The following is a 22,639-nucleotide window of genomic DNA, read 5'->3' as shown; positions in this document are numbered from 1 at the left end:
CAGGAAAGTTTTGGGTGTTAAATCTTGAACTGGATGCAAAATTATGTGGTATAGTGAGCAAAAATGTATTATGTTTTATGTCATAATACATTCAGATTTGTGAGGTAACATGTAAAGTCACATCCATGCAGTGGCAGGCCATGCATTTGGTACCTGGGCCTTCAGTGATGACTTACCCCATTTAATCTACCTCTTAATACCACCACTATCACGTTGCAATTATAGAAACCATCAATACTACAAAAAATGCAATATAACAACATGTGGCATTACAGGGAGAGGCATTTTGCATATAGAGGGTGAATATCATTTTACTAAAGCAAGCTCTATTATTGGACAGATGTAGCACATGTAGGACGTTTTGAGGACAAAGTGAGAGAGGCCCAATTGAGATGGTTTGGAAATGGGGTATATCGGTAGGAGAATGATGCAGATGAAGCCACCAGGAAGAAGGAAAAGAGGAAGACCAAGGAGGAGGTTTATGGATGTGGCTGAATTATCCGCTGTGGCAAACTCTTAATGGGAGAAGCTGAAAGAAGAAAAAAGCCCCAAACCTCTACACTACAACCACAGTTGTGCCACCTACATCATCTGGAGCAGTTTAGAATCAATATTTGTCTAATAACATGACAAAAACATTTAAAATTTTAATAAAATACAACCTACTCACCAGAGATGCAGACTCATAATTTGACCGCTCCTCAAATTCTGCAATCCAGTGGTACCGCTCGTAGGCACTGGTCTGGAAGTGGTAAACAAACCCTTTCCTGGGCTGAGACAAGCTAGCTAACTTCAGGTTTGGCCGACCTCTTCTCACGATGTCTAGCTTTTCTTGAAAATGTATTTTTGAGAGTGTCCGAGACCAAATCAATTTCTCTTCCTCCATTAGCCATTGTGGGCGCAAAAAAAATCAAACTCTTTGTATTAATGAACTTGGCTGTAACAGTTTCCCTCTGACCAATTAATCGACGGAAGGACAGAAAAATGCTGACACTATTCTGGGCCAGCTAGCTGGTCCTGTGAGTCAATTTGAAATCTGATTGGTTAAAGAAACAGACCCATTGCTAATATAGTATAAGGTACATCAGCCAGCACTACTGATTCTGAAGGCCCTGGGCATAGAGGCTGAAAAATATCCGCATACACGTACTGGAAACAGTGCAGCCAAGAGAAACGGAGAGAATAGACTGTTGGGAATAAATTAATGCAATTTCATGGAACAAATATTAGAATTTAGCTTGTAAAAGTAGGTCAGTTCTTCTGATAGGGCCACTGCATTCTTGATATTTAAGTCCACAAACTATTTTGTTTTGAACTATTAAATATAATACTTAGCATAGTATTTGCAGTGAACCACCACTATAATCATGTAATTTCAAAGCCTCAGGCTAGTAGAATGAAATATAACTTGTCTTTTTCTCTGTTGTATTTTAATAGCATATAATGTGGCCTAAGGCAGAAAATATATACTGTATTTTACCTACTTTAATTTTTTGTGCTTACAGAATTTCCCAGAGGTCTAAAAAGTCTAAAATGTATGGCACATTTATTTTATAATTTAAATTACAGGCATATGTTCAAAAAATTTCCCTTGAACTGCTGCAGCTTCTTCTCTGAGGAACTCATAGGACTGTACATGTTGGGTTGCCTGGCTTGAGGCATTGCAGGCAGTCAGCTTAATGAACTGCGTGGAATTTTAGTCAGTGCCTTCAAACGGAAAGTGTTAAATAATTTTAAAGTTTCAATAATAACTTCAGGTTGTAGTAAAAGGATAATATTAAATTATAGCTGTTAAATTATGCATGTACAATGGTGTGCAAACTATAAGATTAAATTATTAAGTAATAAATATTTGTATTTTCACAGCAAGGGCAAAAATATGGATATCTGCAGTCCTGTTTTTTTGTGAGTTTACTTGTACTCTGTATATATATATATATATATATATATATATATATATATATATATATATATATATATATATATATATATATATATATATATATATATAAATTTTATTTTTTTGCTTTCCTGAACAAAACGTAAAAGATGACTTACCAATTTATTTTAACTATATCAGAATCAGAATCAGGTTTATTGGCCGAATTTGGTTTCAGCTGTTAGTGACTCTTAAAGTACAGACATAAATAAAACTATACATTCAGCTTATACTATATGAGACAAAACAGACAAGACAAAACAACAACAGACTATACAAGACAGAAAAGATAATGTGAGACAATATAGACAGTATGAGGATCAAATAGGGAAACAATAAACAAAAAGAAAGAAAGTACTAGAGAGAGTCGTGCCGAGGCTTCCATCCGCTGCGCCATCTTGGATCATTCATATTTGCCTTTGTCTTTTGGATAATTAGCTGTAAATTCAAGGCACAGGTAGCTTAATCTTTTGTTTATCACCAGTCACCTCCACTCTGACAAGCGCAACTGGAAAGGAAGGGAGGGCTTCACTTCTGTAACTCTCTGCCCGTCGGTGATGTGCCAATCAATGTGTGCTACACTGCTGTGCTGCACGGATTCTCAACATTTCCTGACCCGACCTAATATTTAGATTTTTTTATTTGTATGACAGGGAAAGCTATGCGCAAACAGACACACTCTCACACATATACATATATTCATTTATTTAAAAAACACACCCCCCAGAAAAAGGGCACTTTTTCTTGAGGAAGGAAAAGAGCAGGTCATCAAGCACCCTTTGATGTCTATGTGTGCTCGTGCCTGAACCTAATGATTTCCAAATGAGTTGACCAAATTGCTTTTTTCTTTTTGCTCACCAGCATCTATAGAGGTTAATAAATGAGCAGTTAGCAAGTTTTTCTTCTAGAACTATAGAGCATGACTTAAAAGAGATTTAAAGGCAGTGCTGAGAGGTTCTGGCTCATTTAATCAACACAACGACTTAAATATTTGTTCTTTTTTTATTTGTTCTTTTTTTAAATAAATTATAGTTCAGTTGATGCCAGCTCACTGACAGCAAGACTGAAAGGGGATCTTGTGCCACCCCACCCTAGGTGATCTTAAGGTGGGCCGTGCTGCTCAACACTCCACCTCATTCACATGTGGCCTAGGTGGGCCCCAAAACCTGGGATATCTGGAGGTCAGTTCTAAAACACATTACTCCATAATTGGACCGAATGGAGAGACCTAGTTTTGCATCTTTCACTTTGCCCCCCATCCTTTTTAAGCCATTGTGTTTCACGTAGAGCTTATTTTGTTCGTGTACAGTGCATCTGGAAAGTATGTTTCCACATTTTGTTATGATTGTTATGTTACAGCCTTATTCCAAAATGGATTACATTCATTCTTTTTTCCCCTCAAAATTCTACAAACAATAGCCCATAATGACAACGTGAAAAGTTTGTTTGAAATCACACAAGTGTGTGAAAAAACAGACGCTTCAGTGCTGCCAGCATTGCTTTAGAGGTTGCAAAAGCGATAGGTCTGCTTGTAAGTGCTCACACCACACACTGCACACTGCTGCAATTTGGTTTGCATGGTCACCAGAAGAGAAAGGACGTGTCTTCTAAAGCTGGCTCACGAGAAAGCCTGCAAACACTTAGCTAAAGACGACCTTTCTAAGAGCATGAATTACTGGAACCATGTCCTGTGGTCTGTTAAAATTAAGATAAACTTGTTTGGCTCAGCTGGTGTCCAGCATGTGTGGCGACACTCTGGTCAGTACCAAGAAAAGCGTGTCTTGCCTACAGTCAAACATGGTGGTGGTAGCATCATGGTCTGGGGCTGCATGAGTGCTGCTGGTACTGGGGAGCTGCAATTCATTGAGGGAAACATGGATTCCAACATGTACTGTGCCATTCTTAAACAGAACCTGATGCCCCGCCTTCAGTAACTTGTCCGAACAGCAGTTTTCCAAAATAATAACGACCTCAAACACACCGCCAAAATGAAAACTGCCTTGCTGAGGAAGCTAAAGGTGAAGGTGATGGAGTGGCCAAGTATGTCTCTAGACCTTAACCCTATTGCATCCTCAAGCAGAAGGTGGAGGAGTGCCATGTTTCTAACATTCAGCAGCTCCGTGATATCATTATGGAGAAGTGAAGAGGATCCCAACAACAAGCTGTGCAGCTCTTGTGAATTCCACAACTAGAATGTTATTAACACGAGATTAATGCAGCGTGCATTTGGGTTATAACATTGTCTGGGTAATTTGTAAGTGAAGCTTTTGCTGAAGTGGACTGCAGCTTTCATGATGCTGAAAAGCTCATCCAGCCAAGCAACCATCTGCTATTTTGGATAACAGCATGACACAGAAAAACTATGGTCTGTCTGACAAAACACTCCCATATTGGGGACAGAATATAAAGAAATCATATTAATGATTAAATGATTATAATTAAATTATAATGTGTTAATTTTATATGTGTATATAAATAAATAAATAAATAATATATATATATATATATATATATATATATATATATATATATATATATATATATATATATATATATATATATACACACATACATGGGTAGGAGAATGCTGAGAATGGAGCCACCCGGAAGGAGGAAGGCCAAGGGGGAGGTTTATGGATGTGGTGAGGGAGGACATGCAGGTAGTTGGTGTGAAAGAGGCAGATGTAGAGGACAGGGAGGTATGGAGAAGGATGATCCGCTGTGGCGTATATTACATATATATATATATATATATCAGTGGTGGGTCGTGCATTTGGTACCTGGGCCTTCAGTGGGGGCATATCCACCTCTTAATAACACCACTATCACTTCGCATTTATAGAAACCATCAATAAAATACAAAAACGCAATATAACAACACGTGGCATTACAGAGAGAGAGACATTTTGCATATGAAGGGTAAATACAATTTTACTAAAGCAAGAAACCCAGTTAACAACTCCAAAACTCTACACTACCACCGCAACTGTGCCAAACCGATATTTGTCTAATAAAATGACAATGACATTAAAATGTAAATAAAATACAACCTACTTACCAGAGATGCAGATTTATAATTTGCACTGCTCCTCAGAGGCTGTAATCCAGTGGTACCGCTCGTATTCACTGGTCTGGAAGTGGTGAACAAACCCTTTCCTGGGCTAAGACAAGCTAGCTAGCTTTGGGGTTGGCCGATCTCTTTTCACGATGTCTAACTTTTCTTAAAAATAGATTTTTAAAATGTCCAAAAACAAATAAATGTATCTTCCTCCGTCAGCCATTGTGGGCATAAAAAAGTGTAACTCAGATGTATTAATGTATGCAGAGCACTACGGATGTGTTTTGCCTTGTGAGACTAATTTGAAATTAGATTGGTTAAAGAAACAGGGCTATTTCTTATAAAGATTAAGGCAAAAAGACCAGCAGTACAGACTTTGAAGGCTCTGGGCAGATTAGATTGACATGGCAACACATAGAGCCTGAAATCTGATTGGACAAAAAATCTAATATCCACATACACGTACTGAAAGCAGTGCAGCCAAAAGAAACGCTATGAAATGAAGTGAACAAACTGTTGGGAAAACAGACCTACATTTACATTATTTTGTAAATGTAGGTCAGTGCTCCTGATAGTGTTTAGGCCAGAAAAGAAGGCTTTATATATATATATATATATATATATATATATATATATATATATATATATATATATATATATATATATATATATATATATATATACTACTACTACTAATAATACATACATCTATCTATCTATCTATCTATCTATCTATCTATCTATCTATCTATCTATCTGTCTGTCTGTCTGTCTGTCTGTCTGTCTGTCTGTCTGTCTGTCTATCTATCTATCTATCTATCTATCTATCTATCTATCTATCTATCTATCTATCTATCTATCTATCTATCTATCACAATTTAGAACTAAAAATTAAGCTCAGTGATGAATGCAACATGTAATTATAATGTAAAATGCTTTTTCCCATCATTGCTTTTCCCTGTTTGCGTTAACGTACTTGTTGCTGGTGAACAACAGCGCCCCCGTCCGCCCACAGGTCTGTAAGTGTACGGTAACTACAACTACAATCGCTTGGACTACAAACGTTTGGACTACAAATCCCACAAGCAGTGTGACGTTTACTGCTCTGTCATCACGCATACATGAAAACAAGGATGATTTTGCTAGAATGCAACTTCATCACTGTAACTAGATCAGTCTACATTAATTGGGAATTTAAAAGCAAATATCCTTCTTAACATTTTAGTTTTTTTCTTAAAACTTACTGTCACGTTTTATTATTGAGAACTAAAAGCTTGGCAAGAGAATTGTGATATAATTCCTGTTTGTGCTGATATATTTCTCAGTGATCGCCTTCGGCACCGGAAGTATGGCCGTTTCCGAGTGGCGTTTATCGCTGAAGTTACTGGACCAGCCTTCCCTTCCCAAGTCACTGCTTCAGTTTCCAGAGGCAGAGCCTGGTGATGTTCCTCCTGGTCAGTACCGCGTTGCGACTCTTAAACAGCTCGTTTCAGTGCAGTTACCGGACGCGATTCCAGATCCTGAGCTTATAGGTGGGTTAATCACGGCTATACTTGTCAGTACCCTTTTTGAGCCCCAGGTACACAACGTGCCTCTGTTATATGTTCATTGCAGAGTTGGTTTACTGTGGCAGGAAGCTGAGGGATGAACTCACTTTAGACTCTTACGGCATCCAATCAGGATCAACAGTCCACATCCTGAGAAAGTCATGGCCAGAACCTGAGATCCAAGCAGGTAGACCTCTGTGGTTACACTGATCTCCAGTAATGGGTGTTTTTATTCTAACATCCATCCATTCATCCATTCATCCATCCATCCATCCATTCATCCATCCATCCATCCATCCATCCATCCATCCATCCATCCATCCATCCATTCATTCATCCATCCATCCATCCATCCATCCATCCATTCATCCATCCATCCATCAGCTAGTAAATTTTATTCTGGGAACACTCACAATTCACACTTATTCACATCTTCAAAGCAAATCCTTTGAAAGTACAACTTTTATTTTTCGACTTGAGTAAAACTAATATTTATAATAAATATATTTTAATCACTTGTCAGTTCACTGTTTCCTTGTCCTGCACATCAGATCTTTTAAATTTGAGAGTTTCCTGTTGTTGCAGTGAAAATGCAAATGCAGTGAGACTCTGCAGAAACTCTATCCAGAAGTTTTGTACAGGTTTTTGTTTGGTATTGTTTTTAAATGTAATCCTTCTTGTATTATTTTAGAGGCAGTGGACAGGGGGACGACTGCAAGAGAATTTCGTGTCCTGCTGGCAGCTCTTCACACCAGCACAGCCTACAGAGACTCGGTACGATCTGTCGTTACACCAGTCATGCGTTCCCTGTGGAGGACGTGATGTGCTTTATTAACAACGGTGGTGTGTGTGTCGTGTGTATTCAGGTTTTTAAGATGCTGAACAACAAGGAGTCTTTGGATCAAATCATTGTGGCGACACCCGGACTGAGTGGTGATCCCTTGGCCCTAGGTACGCTCGCTATTCATTTATAATTTTAAGATCTAGCGTTGATTAATTATTAATTGCTGTGCCGAGTGCACAAAGTGTATTTCTTGATGTTGGAATACAGTTTTACAGTCACAGCTTAAAGTTGACATGCTCATTGAAGCACCTGGTTTTAAAATAAGTGTTGTCTTTTAGGTGTGCTTCAAGACAAGGACCTCTTTATGCAATTCTCTGATCCGAACATGCTCGACATGTGAGTAAAACAAGGGCATATTTTTAAAAATACTCTCCAGGTTTCATAGATTTTCTGTATGTAAGCATTTATAAAGACATGGCTCCATGCTCTGTTATGCTATGACGTTCTTAAAATGATACATGCAGTAAATTAAAAGTAGTTTTATTTCACTGTTATTTTGTGCCTCTGCTAGGTTGATTAGCTCTCACCCAACATTGGTTAATGCCATTATTCTGGTGCTACATTCTGTAGCTGGCAGTGTTCCCACCCAGCAGAGTGCTGGCTCCTCTAGAAATGTTTCCTCCAGCTCCTACAGTGATATGCCAGGTAAAACACGCTTTTAAATTAAGATCGTTAATTTATAATTGTCTTTAGTAATCTGCTTCCAGGTTGACAGCTGAATACTGTATCTTTTAAGATTTAGGGTTTGTGATTTTAGGGATTCTCCTGGGGACAAATTCCTTTTAAATTAAGTTTTGGGGTCCTCTATACCAGGGGTCACCAACCTTTTTGAAACTGAGAGCTACTTCTTGGGTACCGATTATGTGAAGGGCTACCAGTTTGATACACACACAGTTTTCAGTTTGATCTGAAATAACAAATTTGCTCAATTTACCTTGTATTATATGTTATTATTAATAATTAATGATATTCATCTATGTGAAGACACTGATCATGTTAATGATTTTAACTATCAAAATGATTTTAATTATTAACAATGATTTACAAAAGTAGAAAACAGCTATTTTTAGAAAAGGCCAACGGGCTACTCATGTGGTCCTTGCCGGCTACCTGGTGCCCGTGGGCACCACGTTAGTGACCCCTGCTCTATACACTATAAAACATTGGTGCTACATTTTGAAAAAAAGTAACTGTGTTCTCAGTGCTGGACTGTAGAAATACTTCTGCTTTGTATTTCGAAAATCATGAACACAATTACTTGTGTGTCATGGCTGCTTAATTCTGCCTACCATCAAGGACATAACCAAATTGTATCTGCCTAAAAAGTCTAAAAGTCGCATTTATGATTATGATCCAGGACCATGATACTAAAAGCTCTACAAAAAATGTGTCCCATCTGCAGGTGGTTTTCTTTTCGAAGGCATGTCGGATGATGAGGAAGATTTCCAATCGGTAAGTTGTTCATTTGAAGACACATCTAACTAAATATAGTTATAGCCATATGTTCTTCTCAGTTAACTTTTCTGACCTGCAACAGGGGACTCGCAGTGGGCCATCCTCAGGTTCTGCAGGTTCTTCAGGTCTAAGACCTGCTACTTTAGGTTACAGAGGAGCAGTAGGGCCCAGGCCAATCACACAGAGTGAACTTGCAACAGCTCTGGCCCTAGCCAGCACCCCAGAAAGCAGCGCTGTTACACCTACCATCGGAAATCAGGTAACTCATTTTGGACAATTGAGATCATTTTGAGTGAATGCAAAAACTAACTGCATTTGCTCCATGTAAAATACAGAATGGTTTATAATCATATCTAAAATGAACATCCATCCAAATATGCAGCAGCTTAACTTACATGCAGAGAGTAATCTTATCTAGACACTTATACGGTTAGTGGCGGTTGAGTAAACTGGGGTCGAATAAACCTGAATTATGGGTAAAATAACAACAGGTTATCATCATTTTTGACACAAACTTCACCTTTACTTCTTATAGTGATTAATATCACGTGATGGTAGCAGGGCCAGGTTTTTGGGTGCTTATATTTGTACTGTTCAATTTGCACATTCTGATATGTATTTCAACATCCTCACTAGGGAGCTTCTTCAGGGGTTTCCCCTATCCCTGCAGGAACTCCAATAACAAATGACCTTTTTAACCAGGCCCTGCAGCAAGCCATACAGGTGTCTAGCATATCATCTCTGCAAGTAAGTACTCACAAATGTTCTCATCATCATATCATTTTCATAAGACGTGTATCCTGATATGTAGTTTATTTGATTTTAATGAGAAAGCTTTAAATATAATGCTTCTAGAAAGCTATAATGCTTCCTGAAAATGTTGAAACGCATCTATGCTTTGGGGTTGCTCTTGCTGATAAACAGTTCTTGTATGTGCATGCCATAACCAAAAGAATGGGGATCTGTGTTTGTTTAGAGTCAGTGGCAATCTCAGCTCCAGCAACTGCGTGATATGGGAATTCAGGATGAGGAGCTGATTCTGCGAGCCCTACAGGCCACTGGAGGAGACATCCAAGCTGCCCTAGAGCTCATATTTGCAGGTGGAGCTTCATGAGATGCTGCATACTTAAAGAATGTATTCTAATATTTGTTCAGTAGATGTATACATAGTTCTTAAATATTTTTAAGTAAAATGCTGTTCAAACATTTTCCCCATAATGCAAATTTTATTTATTTTAATGTTATTGATTTCTGAATATACAATCAATTCCAGAATTAGAAGTACCCCACAAGGAACTGCTGTTTTGGTAGGAGGGGTGGCACACTGTCAATCACAGAAACATTAGTCAATCATGGGTGTCTAGGGATGGTGGTTTTTGCCTTCTCCTGCAGGCATGAGCTCACAGTGTGTATGCATTTCTAAAGATTGGTGTCATGGGTTTGAGATGAAACGTGTGTTACCATCTACCATCCCTGATTGGAAGCACAATGACATACTGATTTTTACAATTATTGTTTTTTTTTTTTTTTTTTTTTTTGTATTTTGGGTAGGGACCATTTCGAAACCTAACCACACTTACTATCTGTTATCACTTTTACTGTTTTTGTAAAGAAATTAGTTTTGGTTTGTTTTGTCATGCAAAATATTTTAAGTAACATTATGTTCTTAGGTTGTGCATTTATCTGCATCAATTTAAATTTTCAGTTGGGTAAAGTCTGGAGACTGAGATGGTCATTGCAAAACATTGTTTTTTGTTTTGATTTGTTTTGTTTTGTTTATTGCTTTCATCTGTTTGTTAAAAGCTGTATCAGTATATACTTAACAGAATTTATAATGCTCTCAGTATTTACAAGACCTGCTGGACCAGAATGTTGTGAGACGATCTAAGGAAGGGCTTCATAATACTTCCAGGGTTTTTTTGCTGTGAAAGTGATATTTTGGAAAAGAAAAAAATACTCTTAAGAGTCAATTCTAAAACTGTGATGCAATGCAACAGGGAATAGGTTCCTATGGACCTTTACTTTTATGCATATATATATATATATATATATATATATATATATATATATATATATATATATATATATATATATATATATATATATATATATATATATATATATATATATATATATATATATGGATTATTTTTGCCTTTTAATTATTTAATGAATAATGCAATTTTCAGGACACAAGACACAAGAGTTTGATGAACTAGTGAAGATGGCAATACAGTGAGAAAAATAACAGGCACAAGGAGTTAATACCAACAGCTTCATTACTAGTAGTAGTTCTAGATAGGACTAGTAGAAGTAGTACTAGATGCAGAACAGATGCACATAATTCACAAACACAATCTCTCTGTTTCCTGTTCTCTGTCTTTTTTCTCTTGAATAACTATTCATAAATGCACTACTTTATCTTTGTGCATGATTTAGTGCATGCAGAATTCAAGATGATGTAACAAAAACTAAATGAACAGTTATTTATATGTATTCAGATTATCAATGACTTTAAATGACCAAAGCTGCTATGTGATAATTCACAGCTTTTTAATTGAATGCACTTTGCATAAGCAAATAGGTCATGCATTAAAACAATGTAATGCATACCAAGCAGTGGACTATCCTGTTTTTGCACACTTTTACTTCATTCTGATGCTTGATGTGAACTTTTACTGAAACTCTTGGCCTGTAGCTGCCTGATTTTCTGCATTGTGCTGCTGCCACATGACTAGATAACTGCATAAATCAGCATGTGTTCAGTTGTTCCTGTTGAAGTACAGTATATGATATGCTGTGGTGTGTATTATAAAAATAATTATGATCATAATAATATTAAATAACAAAGCTTGACAAGAATGACAGTTTGCATTTATTTGTATTTTTCCTCAGAGTTTTCAGTCATTTTGGCACATATATTTTGGAGAGAAAATTATCTGTATATCTGGATGATCATTTTTGGGAAGGTGTGAATTATTTTTGAGTGCACTGTATTGTGTCTTGCTACATATGTCATTGTTAAAATTGGCATTTTGTTATTATTGTTGTATTTTGACGAAATGTATTTTTTTTTTAGTTTTAGGGAATTAACCTCAAAGTTATAACGTTATTCATTTGTAAATGATACTATATAATACTTTTGTTAAAATTAACTCAGCTAAATCAATAAAAAAAAAACATCAGCAAAGTTCTACATTGCTGAGTTTATTGTTCTGCAATAAAAAAAAAAAAAAAAGAGTTTAATATGTTCATATGTCACTGCTGTATTGTTATTAACGCCATGATGTCATTCAAGTCATTGTGTAAGGTGTTGCCAAATTGGTTGTAAAAGCTCCTTTGTACCGAAAAAACATTCATTTGGCTCTAAACTGGCCTAGTTATTGTATTCCAAAATGTTTTAATATGTATGTATTCCTAACGGCTTACTTATTGCATTCCGAAATTGTAATAAACATTAATTCCCACATTGCAGGCAGTAGGTGCACTAAATGTTGTTACAGATGGTTTGTCACCAGAACTATTTACAAAAGAAACAATATGACAGGTGAAACTAGTTTCTTACGTTAATATATTAACATACAATATAACATTTAATTCATTTGCCACTATTTAAAACACACTAAACAACACAATTTGGATAAATAAAGATTATATTTAGAATAAAATCCACATATGTGCAGTATGTGTGAAACAATGAAGTGCTGATGTTAGTGCCATGAAATCGTAAATGTTTTACTAGATCTTAGTGCTGCAATCGACACTTTATCATGATCTTCTCCTAGATCGCTTACAAAATTATATCGGCATTCAGGGACAGGCATTAAGATGGTTTAAATCCAACCTGTCTGATCGTTAACATTTTGTAGACTTAAATGGATAGCTATCCAGGTTAATGCAAGTAAATTATGGGGTGCCACAAGGTTCAGTTCTAGGACCCCTGATTTTCACAATATACATGCTTCCCTTGGGAAATATTATTAGAAGGTATGGGATTAGCTTCCACTGTTATGCTGATGATACCCAGCTGTGTATCTCATAGAAAAAAGACGACACAGCTCAATTGGCTCGAATAACTGAGTGTGTCAAAGAATTAAAAGACTGGATGACTCAACTTTCTATTATTATTTTCAGATAAGACCGAGATTTTGCTCATTGGCCCAAAAACCAATACACAGAAGCTCCAGCATTTCAACCTGCTTTTAGAAGGATGTACTGTAACTACAAGTTCAACAGTAAAAGACCTAGGAGTTATTTTAGACAGCAACTTGTCTTTTAAAAATCATATCAACCATATTACAAAAACAGGCCTCATTCATCTTAGAAATATTGCTAAGATAAAAAACATGTTGTCTATATCTGATGCAGAGAAGCTCGTCCATGTGTTCATATCCTCCAGACTGTACTATTGTAATGCATTACTGGGTGGATGTCCTGCATCATTAATAAACAAGCTACAGTTTGTCCAGAATGCAGCAGCCAGAGTTCTCACAAGGTCGAGAAAATATGATCAAATAACTCCAATCTTATTATCCCTACACTTGTTAAGTTTTAAATCGACGACAAACTTACTTACTTACAAAACACTAAATGGTTTAGCTCCCATGTATCTATCCAGTCTTCTAACACTTTACAATCAGTCACGCTCCCTGAGATCTCAAAACACGGGACTTCTAGTAGTTCGTCCAATAGCAAAGTCCACTAAAGGTGGTAGAGCATTCTCACATTTAGCTCCTAAACTTTGGAATAGTCTTCCTGACAGTGTTCGGGGTTTAGACACACTCTCCCAGTTAAAGTGCAGATTAAAAACGTATATTTTTAGCGAGTTCTACACATAACACACATGTCATAACCTTGTGCTCCAGTACATCTGATCAATGCACATTATCAACTTGTGCTGTTAATATCATGAACAGCAGCTACGCTAATTCCTCTCCACTGCTTCTCTTTCTCTACCCATCCTGAGACATCCTGAGGTTGCTCCAGCCCCAGTCACGTCCCACCTCATGAAGATTGTGGACCTTTAAAGAAGTAGATGCCGACCCCGCAAACATCCAAAACCATCTAGAGACGTACCAGTGCCAACTGGATCCCATTTCATGTGGAATTTGGACATTGGACCTCTTTGAGTGTTTAAAGGCTCTGGCATGGAGAAGCTGGTGTTGGATCTGTGATGATCGCAAATGTTGAGCTATTTGATGAGTTGCTCAGTAGCTCCTAGTTCTATAACCACAAATGACTGTAAAAGGGACATTAAACATAATCTTACATTCCACTGCTCATGTTAGTTCTCACTCTCCAGTGTTCTGTATTGTTTAAAGATTTATAATCACAATCTTGATGTCACTCAAATAAGGATGGGTTCCCCTTTTGAGTCTGGTTCCTCTCAAGGTTTCTTCCTCATAACATCTAAGGGAGTTTTTCCTTGCCACAGTCGCCATGGCTGCTCATCAGGGATAAATGCACACCATTTACCTTAACTGTTAAATTCTGTAAAACTGTTTTGAGACAATGTCTGTTGAGAAAAGCGCTATAGAAATAAACTTGACTTGACTTGACTTGGGGTCTTCTTCATGGTATTTCAGATTGTAATTATTATTATTCCTTCCTCAACGTGATACTTTAAAATACTTAGAAATTGGTTTCAAATAAAAATATTCTTATTTAGTTTGAGTCACTATTAATTTTACACATACATTTCAATCTACTACTTCAATCTTCAATCTACTATGGCAGAAAGAATGAAAGGATCTGAACAGACTTATCTGGCAACCCACAAAACTACTAGCGCCCTCCATAAATGAAATGTAGATCTATCAGAGCTGGACATTGTCCATGGCTTGTATGTGTGACTGTAAACGAAAGACCATCACATGCACAACTTTATGGAGGCGTCCTTATCTGTATCTGTATAAATGAGGTTTATTTATTAACTAGAAAAGACTGCTGAACCCTGCTGAGCTGCTCAAACACACACACACACACACACACACACACACACAGCCGACACATTCACGCTATAAGTAAGTTCTATGGTTCTTTGGTCGAACTTAACGTTAGATTACTACTGTTATATTAGTATTATAGTTGTTTGCATGCTGTTGTTCTTCAGCCGCAGGAAATGTCTGGGTCACTTCCGCTACTTTCAGTTCGCCCGATCCGCTGCATGGTGGATGAACGCTTCGAGGTGCGCGTGCAGGATCTTCAGCCTGGGGTTCGGGTCACATTGCACGCGCTGCTGCAGTCAGAGGACGGAGACTTTTGGGAAGCTTTTGGTCACTATGTCAGCGATGAGACAGGACATGTCACAGGTGCATGTAAATCATGCACATGTGTTTGCTCGATGAGTATTCACACCTTATATGCAGCAAGTAATCACTAATACACACTGCTCTGTTTCAGTATCTAAAGATCCCAGTCTTGGTGGATCATATGAAGGAGTTGAACCCATGGGTCTGCTGTGGAGTATGAAACCTATTCCTGGAAGCAGGACAGGCCTCAGGTTAAACCACAGCAGCCTTCATGGATCTTTGTGTACTTCTAAACAATGAATAACTCACTCATTTAGTTGTCTTTTTTAGATTTCGCAAGAAGGATGTCTACACACCGATGGATGTCCACATATCTGTATATGAAGACCACGTAACTGAGGGATTCAGAGAGAAACCTCCCATAGCATTAGTTGTGACACAGAGGTGGTACACTGCCCCAGGGATCCAGAGGGTTAATGTTACGGACAAAGGGTTAAAGGCGGCCCTTTACATCCCACCAGGTATCACGGACAGAGGGTTTGATAAAGAGTCTTAATGTTTCAACTTCAATATTGTGTTAGTGGTTTTGCATGTGATAAGTAACATAGACTACAGAAAGAAGCAATGTGTCCTTCATAATATTTAATCTTCTCTAGGCCCTGGACCTTTCCCTGCTGTGCTGGACCTCTGGGGTGGAGGTGGAGGCCTAGTGGAGTATCGCTCTGCTCTGCTGGCATCCCGAGGCTATGTTGCTTTAGCACTGGAGTATATTGGACGAGTAGACGCAGATGGAAAGCCGTACAAAGTAGACAATGAATACTTCGAGGTATTTGCCTCTAAAGTTATGATCTTTGCATAGTGCAGTTAAGCAAATATCAAGGAAGACAGCTGAGTGCAAACTAGAAACAAAACACTTAAATTTAATTAAATAAAAATTCCTCTTGTAATCTCTTAGGCAGCATTCACTGTGTTGAAGGAGCATCCACAGGTTTCTCCAGAAAGAATTGCAATTCTGGGTTTGTCCTTTGGTGTCTCTGTCACCCTGGGCATGGCGGTATACTCCTCAGTGATAAAGGTAGACCAGATCAAACATTTGGCAATTTACTTTGTGGTATGGAATGATATTCTGGGCAATATTTAAAAGGAACATGAAAGTTGTTAATCAGTAAAAGTTTTGTGGTTGTAGTCAATGCCCAGAGCGTCTGTGAGCGAAAAAAGTGCTAACGTTAATGCAAGATTTGCAATTGCAATTTTATTATGTCACAATATACGCATCCACATATAAAACAAAAACGGAATTGCAAATACAATTTGCAATTCCTTTTGAATATTGTCTGAAATATTCTTCCTAAGACTAGCTTTAAACATGATGAAATGCTAAGCCATACACTGTGAGACATATTAATTGTCTTTTCAGCCCAGGTGTGTAGTGTGTGTTAGTGGAAGCCACATCATGCCTGTCAATGGATCGCTGGCTGATGTCTTTGCTGAGATCAAAAAGTAAGCAACAGCTCATGAATGTTTATTGCAGGTTTGGTGATTCAAATGTGATTCAAAAGCTAGAATATGTGGATGATTTATTATGTACACCTGCAGTAAGACTGTGCTTATTTGGCCGCCTTGATTATGTGATGATGGTGAGTGGCTGCACTTTTCTTTTATATTTATAGTAATCGAGAGTTAAAACAAGGCTTTATAATTAGCTGATTTGGATCGCTTGCTTGGACAATATAATTTAGTTAATATTTTCTTTTCACTTTTACTGCGTAACTTTTATTTAGTTTATGATTTTATTATGCTGTTGTAATTTAAAAAAAATATAGAATGCAATTACTTGGATACACACAGTTGTTGAAAAGACCATTCACTGAACACAGCGTTACTTGTAATTCTGGAGACGATGTTATAAAACATAATTTTCTTAGCATACTGTATCCAAACCCAATTTTTCTGCTTTTTGTTTTTATTTTGTACCTTAAGCAATTTGAGTGAGGAGAATTCTCACTAAAACCCTTTTTACTAGGTTAAGGCAACATTAACTTCCAGTTAATAGTTTCTAATGGTTCCTTTTTGCTTCTGCTAACTGACTAAGAGACCAAAATTTCACAGTTGAACCACTGCATACCACAGTCAGAGCAAAATTGAGATACTTAATGTGTATAGTATGAGTGTAAAATGTTCTTGTTTCGAATTCAAAAAGCAGGACTTTGGTTTCAAGTTTATGAATGTCTGATACAAAGTAATAATGTTTTCGTGATTTAATTTAATTTGGTGTTTAAATGTTTGGGGCCACTACAGGAATTCCTTGTAAGGGATCTTGCCAGTGCAGGGCATACACTATATGGGCAAAATGTGTACACCTAATCATAGCCCCATATGTTGACCTTCCTAAAACATTTGTCACACAGATGAAAATAGAAATGCAAGATTGTCTAGACAATATTTGTATGCTGTGGAATTATGATTTACCATTACTGCACCTAACCTGACCTGGATGAATAATGTTGCTGACTGCACCCCAGGTCTCATCATCTGACATCAATCATAAACATTACTGACTCTGTTGTTCCTAAATAAGCAAAAATCCCCAAAATGTAATCCAGAATTTCTTCCCAGAAAAGTGAAAATTTTGAACTCTGTAATAATGCCATGCCTTTGTAAAATGGTGTTTCACAAACACATACCTTCGGCCAAAATAGTTTTTCATTATTGGTCTCAAGCTTTTAGTTAGTGACAAACAATTGTTGAGTGTTTGGTGTGCACTGTGTGGTAAATAAGGGTCATTGTCCCTGCAGACTTGCATTTCTTGCCACACCCATAACACCCGCCAGAGTAAAAAGTATATATATCATATAATTATTGCAAATCTACTTACTGTAGATAGGACTGCCAGGATACTTGACAAGCAATTCCTTTTTTTTAAGGAATGGAAGGTTACCTAATAAAAAAAACACTCATCATTCAAACCATACATGTATATATTTTTTCTTTCTGGTTTTCCCCATATTTATTCTGTTTTAATGACAAATTCCTGTATTTCTGTTATTTAAAGAAATGTCAAAAACACCCGCTATGATGAAGAACAAAGAATCATATGGCGAGATCTTCTGCTTCCAATACCAGATGATCCTTTAAAGAAAGTTGAGGTAAGGATGACATATTCAATTGATAGTTATTACATGCTTATTCTCTTCATTGTGATTTTGTATAATTGTGTATGAATGTTGGGCAGATGGGTCGTATCAAGTGCCCCGTTTTATTGATCGTTGGGGAGGATGATCAGAATTGGCCAGCATCAGAGTCTGCAGAAGATGTGAGTCAAGTCAAGTCAAGTTTATTTCTTTAGCGCTTTTCACAACAGACATTGTCTCAAAGCAACTTTACAAAATTTAAGAGTTAAGGTGAATGGTGTGCATTTATCCCTGATGAGCAGCCATGGCGACTGTGGCAAGGAATCCTTATGAGGAAGAAACCTTGAGAGGAACCAGACTCAAAAGGAGAACCCATCCTCATTTGGGTGATATCAAGATTGTGAATATAAATCTTTAAACAATACAGAACACTGGAGAGTGAGAACTAACATGAGCACTGGAATGTAAGATTATGTTTAATGTCCCTTTTACAGTCATATGTGGTTATAGAACTAGGAGCTACTGAGCAACTCATCAAATAGCTCAACATTTGGGATCATCACAGATCCAACACCAGCTTCTCCATGCCAGAGCCTTTAAACACTCAAAGAGGTCCAGTGTCCAAACTCCACATGAAGTGTGATCCAATTGGCACTGGTACGTCTCTACATGGTTTAGGATGTTTGCAGGGTCGGCATCTACTTTTTAAAGGTCCACAATCTTCATAAGGTGGAATGTGACTGGGGCTGGAGCAACCTCAGGATGCCTCAGGATGGTAGAGAAAGAGAAGCAGTGGAGAGGAATTAGCGTAGCTGCTGTTCATGATCTTAACAGAACAAATTGATAAGGTGCATTTTATCAGATGTACTGGAGCACAAGATTATGATGTGATGTATGTTATGTGTAGGATTTGCTAAAAAGATAAGTTTTTAATCTGCACTTAAACTGGGAGAGTGTGTCTGAGCCCCGAACACTGTCAGGAAGACTATTCCAAAGTTTAGAAACTAAATGTGAGAATGCTCTACCACCTGTAGTGGACTTTGCTAGTGGACTTTAGTCTACTTAGTGTTTTGTAAGTAAGTAGCAGTAGTTTGTAGTCGATTCAAAACTTAACAGGTAGCCAGTGAAGGGATGATAAGATTGGGGTTATATGATCATATTTTCTTGACCTTGTGAGAACTCTGGCTGCTGCATTCTGGACTAACTGTAGCTTGTTTATTAATGATGCAGGACATCCACCCAGTAATGCATTACAATAGTCCAGTCTGGAGGTCATGAACACATGGACGAGCTTCTCTGCATCAGATATAGACAACATGTTTCTTAGCTTAGAAATATTTCTAAGGTGAAAGAAGCCTGTTTTTGTAATATGGTCGATATGATTTTTAAAAGACAAGTTGCTGTCTAAAATAACTCCCAGGTCTTTTACTGTTGAACTTGTAGTTACAGAACATCCTTCTAAATGCAGGTTGAAATGCTGGAGCTTCTGTGTACTGGTTTTGGGCCAATGAGCAAAATCTCGGTCTTATCAGAATGTAATAATAGAAAGTTATGAGTCATCCAGTCTTTTAATTCTATAACACACTCAGTTTTTCAAGCCAATTGAGCTGTATCGTTTTTTTTTCGATAAGATATAGACCTAAACCCTGTGGCACGCTATAATTTACTTGCATTAATCTGGATAGCTATCTATTTAAGTCTACAAAATTACAAAATGTAATTTTGTAAGCGATCTAGGAGAAGATCATGGTCTATAGTGTCGAATGCAGCACTAAGATCTAGTAAAACTAACAGAGAGATGTAGCCTTGGTCTGAAGCTAAAAACAGGTCATTAGTGATTTTAATGATTTTAACGATAGTGATTGTTCTCTTGTAAGTAGGAACATAACTGGGCAGAGACAATCTTTTCTAAAACCTTAGACATAAATGGGAGATTTAAAATGGGTCAGTAATTTGATATATATATATATATAAAATAAGACATCTATAAACTTAAATACAAAGTAGACATGAGTTTAGGTTACCTGGAACTTATTATTAAAATCCCAGGCTATGAAAAGCATTAATCAACATAAATATAGGGGTTTAGCCTGTAACAGTGCTCTCCCCTCACACATCTTTAGATGAAGCTGATGATGGAACATGCCGGCAATAGTAGTCTGTTGACTGTTCTGTCGTATCCTGGAACTGGACACCTCATCGAACCTCCTTACAGTCCACATTGCCGAGCCAGCAACTTCATGTTGGCAGAGTCAAGAACTAAAGGTAAGCTATTGAAGTGTGTACTAAAATGTAAGGAAACTTCATAAGACACATTAAAATAAGTTAATATAGCTAATTCCACTAAACAGATGGACAAGCTGCTGGTTTTATGACAAAAACATCACATTGCATACTATATGTTACAGTGGTGGTGCTGTGGGGTGGACAAACGGAGCCTCACAGTCGAGCTCAGGAGGACTCTTGGCACAAAACCCTGGCATTTCTGGAGCAGCATCTCTACAGCATTAATGATTAACATCAAATATCAATTACATTGTCCGTATGCATTTTATTAGAGAAAAAGGAAGAAAGAAAGAAAGAAAGAAAGAAGTTCCGATTTGATATTACACATTTTATATGCATTATTGACTATTGTGTTTTGTATTATTGATAATCATCAATATATAAGAATTAAATTTAAATTAAAATTTTTTTAAATGTGTAGCAGCATGGGGCAAATTCACTTTCACCAGTGGAAGCAAAGTACACAAATATAAAACCAAAAATATATATACAGTAATCTACAGTAAAATATTTTTTAAACAGATTTTCAAAAGACTTGTATGCTATACTTGATCAAATGATATATTGTACATTTACCTATACACTGTTAAAAACTAAACAAAAAAAGTTTTTTCTCTGCAAAATCTGAAATAAACGTATTTCTAAACACGACTTTCCACTCACTGTATAGTGCTTAAAGACTCTGTGTTCTATGCGGATAAATTGATAGTATAGTAAATTGAGGATTGCAAAGTGATTAAGCAGATTATTATTATTTTTTTTTGAATATCACTTGGCTTTAGAAATTGCACCGATGCTCTGGCCATGACTGCGACTACTGAACTTTTACTGATTAGCAACTTTCATGTCTGTACCTGACCATCAGTATGGGTGGAAACCATCCATGTTTGAGAATGTACAGGTAAGTCTGTCCATAACTTAAACCTGCCAACATTATGGCAGAAACCCTTAAAAAAAAAAAGCATTAAAGCACTTTTAAAGGTATTATAAAAAATATAAATGTATATTGTGTACATATTGCTCATGCCTAAGCAGTTTAGTATATTTATTAGAGCCATTATTAAATGACTCAAGTACCATGTCAGTCATGGTGTGCTGCTACTATGTGTTGTCCTGAATTAAATATACAAGACTGACAAAACCTGACAAAAAAACTTCTTATGACTGAATAAATTTGGCAAAAAACAGTTTTGATTACAGGTATACTGTTTCATTTTAGCACCTGCATCAACTCCACTTTAATAAGGTCTTTTGCAACACATTTTGTCTTCTTTTTGAAGCTTGCAAAAGTAAAAACTGCTGACAACAAAACTAACAGTAGCTTTTTACACCATGAGGTTAAAGTTGGTTCTCTTATACACAGCTTCTTATTCAAATTAGTTTATTGTTTATGAGCAGTGGGGGTTGGGGTGGTATATATTAATAATAGTATTAACCGATTTCAAAAAGCTATTTCTTTCAAAAGGAAAATATTTCTTTCCAAACTAATTACTCATAAATCCTTAGAAAATGTAATAAGTCCCAATAATCATTACATTAATTTACTTACCTAAACCCAGGCATTTAATGTTTTCTTAATTGTATGTAAACTTGCATTGTTTACTCAGAACAGACTATCAAATTAAAAAGTGATTATTATTATTGTTTTTAATGGCATGAAATATATAGATGCATGCATCAATAAAACTGGAGTTCCCCACCCAGGTATGTGTGGGAAATACTGAGTCACTACCACAATACTTCAGAGCTTTTAATAACAGAAACAGACTTACTGGAAAGACTAAATTTGCTTTAGTTTATTTTAATCAGATAAAAGACAGAAAAGTGCCTGTACATCCTTGCAATTGGTTATATTATTCTTACATTAATTTTTTGCTTCATGCTGCTGTTCTGCCAAAAAATACAATAAAAAAAACATATTTTCTGTCTCATTCTTTTTTATCTCATAAACAGTATATGGAGTTGTGTTTACCATCTTATGACTACAGTCAGATCTTCAAAGCTTGGGACTGCCTAATCTTCTCTGCCATAATGTGTATTTATTTTATTAATTACTTTTTTATTAACATTGCTTGCCTTACTAGTTTGCAAATTAGGTGCAAATCAACGATACACTGCCCTGACAGGG

The 22,639-nt window shown here is 36.8% G+C and overlaps 2 protein-coding genes across 5 annotated transcripts; both read left to right on the top strand.

The window, feature by feature from the left end:
• Positions 1-6,102: 6,102 nt before the first annotated feature.
• ubl7a (ubiquitin-like 7a (bone marrow stromal cell-derived)) lies at positions 6,103-12,312 on the top strand. Of its 4 annotated transcripts, none has more exons than XM_046859057.1 (12): positions 6,103-6,160; positions 6,323-6,529; positions 6,612-6,731; positions 7,236-7,318; positions 7,411-7,495; positions 7,667-7,724; positions 7,900-8,033; positions 8,791-8,840; positions 8,926-9,102; positions 9,546-9,590; positions 9,820-9,943; positions 11,739-12,312. In XM_046859057.1, exons 1-12 carry the CDS (start codon positions 6,145-6,147, stop codon positions 11,816-11,818), a joined length of 1,179 nt encoding a protein of 392 aa, XP_046715013.1. In that variant the 5' UTR covers positions 6,103-6,144; the 3' UTR covers positions 11,819-12,312. The 4 variants fall into 4 exon arrangements, with proteins under 4 accessions (XP_046715013.1, XP_046715011.1, XP_046715014.1 ...); XM_046859055.1 differs by having other exon boundaries at positions 9,480-9,590; XM_046859058.1 differs by lacking the exon at positions 9,546-9,590.
• Positions 12,313-14,643: 2,331 nt separating this feature from the next.
• Positions 14,644-21,162, top strand: acot19 (acyl-CoA thioesterase 19). The gene is made up of 11 exons (XM_046858550.1): positions 14,644-14,866; positions 14,956-15,154; positions 15,246-15,345; positions 15,425-15,615; positions 15,751-15,920; positions 16,050-16,169; positions 16,512-16,594; positions 18,147-18,240; positions 18,327-18,407; positions 20,349-20,490; positions 20,634-21,162. Exons 2-11 carry the CDS (start codon positions 14,965-14,967, stop codon positions 20,741-20,743), a joined length of 1,281 nt encoding a protein of 426 aa, XP_046714506.1. The 5' UTR covers positions 14,644-14,866; positions 14,956-14,964; the 3' UTR covers positions 20,744-21,162.
• The last annotated feature ends 1,477 nt before the right edge of the window (positions 21,163-22,639 follow it).

This window comes from Silurus meridionalis, chromosome 10 (assembly GCF_014805685.1).
Source record: "Silurus meridionalis isolate SWU-2019-XX chromosome 10, ASM1480568v1, whole genome shotgun sequence".
NCBI lineage: Eukaryota > Metazoa > Chordata > Actinopteri > Siluriformes > Siluridae > Silurus > Silurus meridionalis.
Note: the sequence above shows the minus strand (reverse complement) of the source record. Positions and strands in the feature narration are given on the sequence as shown.

What these genes read in the sequence shown, in the direction of transcription:
- ubl7a (XM_046859055.1), top strand. An exon ending in TGGTGATCCCTTGGCCCTAG is followed by an intron (nt 7,496 to 7,666) that starts GTACGCTCGCTA and finishes GTTGTCTTTTAG; the next exon opens with GTGTGCTTCAAGACAAGGAC. An exon ending in CCTAGAGCTCATATTTGCAG is followed by an intron (nt 9,944 to 11,738) that starts GTGGAGCTTCAT and finishes ATTTTTCCTCAG; the next exon opens with AGTTTTCAGTCATTTTGGCA.
- acot19 (XM_046858550.1), top strand. Translation starts at nt 14,965, where the DNA reads ATGTCTGGGTCACTTCCGCTACTTTCAGTTCGCCCGATCCGCTGCATG. An exon ending in TATACTCCTCAGTGATAAAG is followed by an intron (nt 16,170 to 16,511) that starts GTAGACCAGATC and finishes TTGTCTTTTCAG; the next exon opens with CCCAGGTGTGTAGTGTGTGT. An exon ending in CATCAGAGTCTGCAGAAGAT is followed by an intron (nt 18,408 to 20,348) that starts GTGAGTCAAGTC and finishes ACACATCTTTAG; the next exon opens with ATGAAGCTGATGATGGAACA.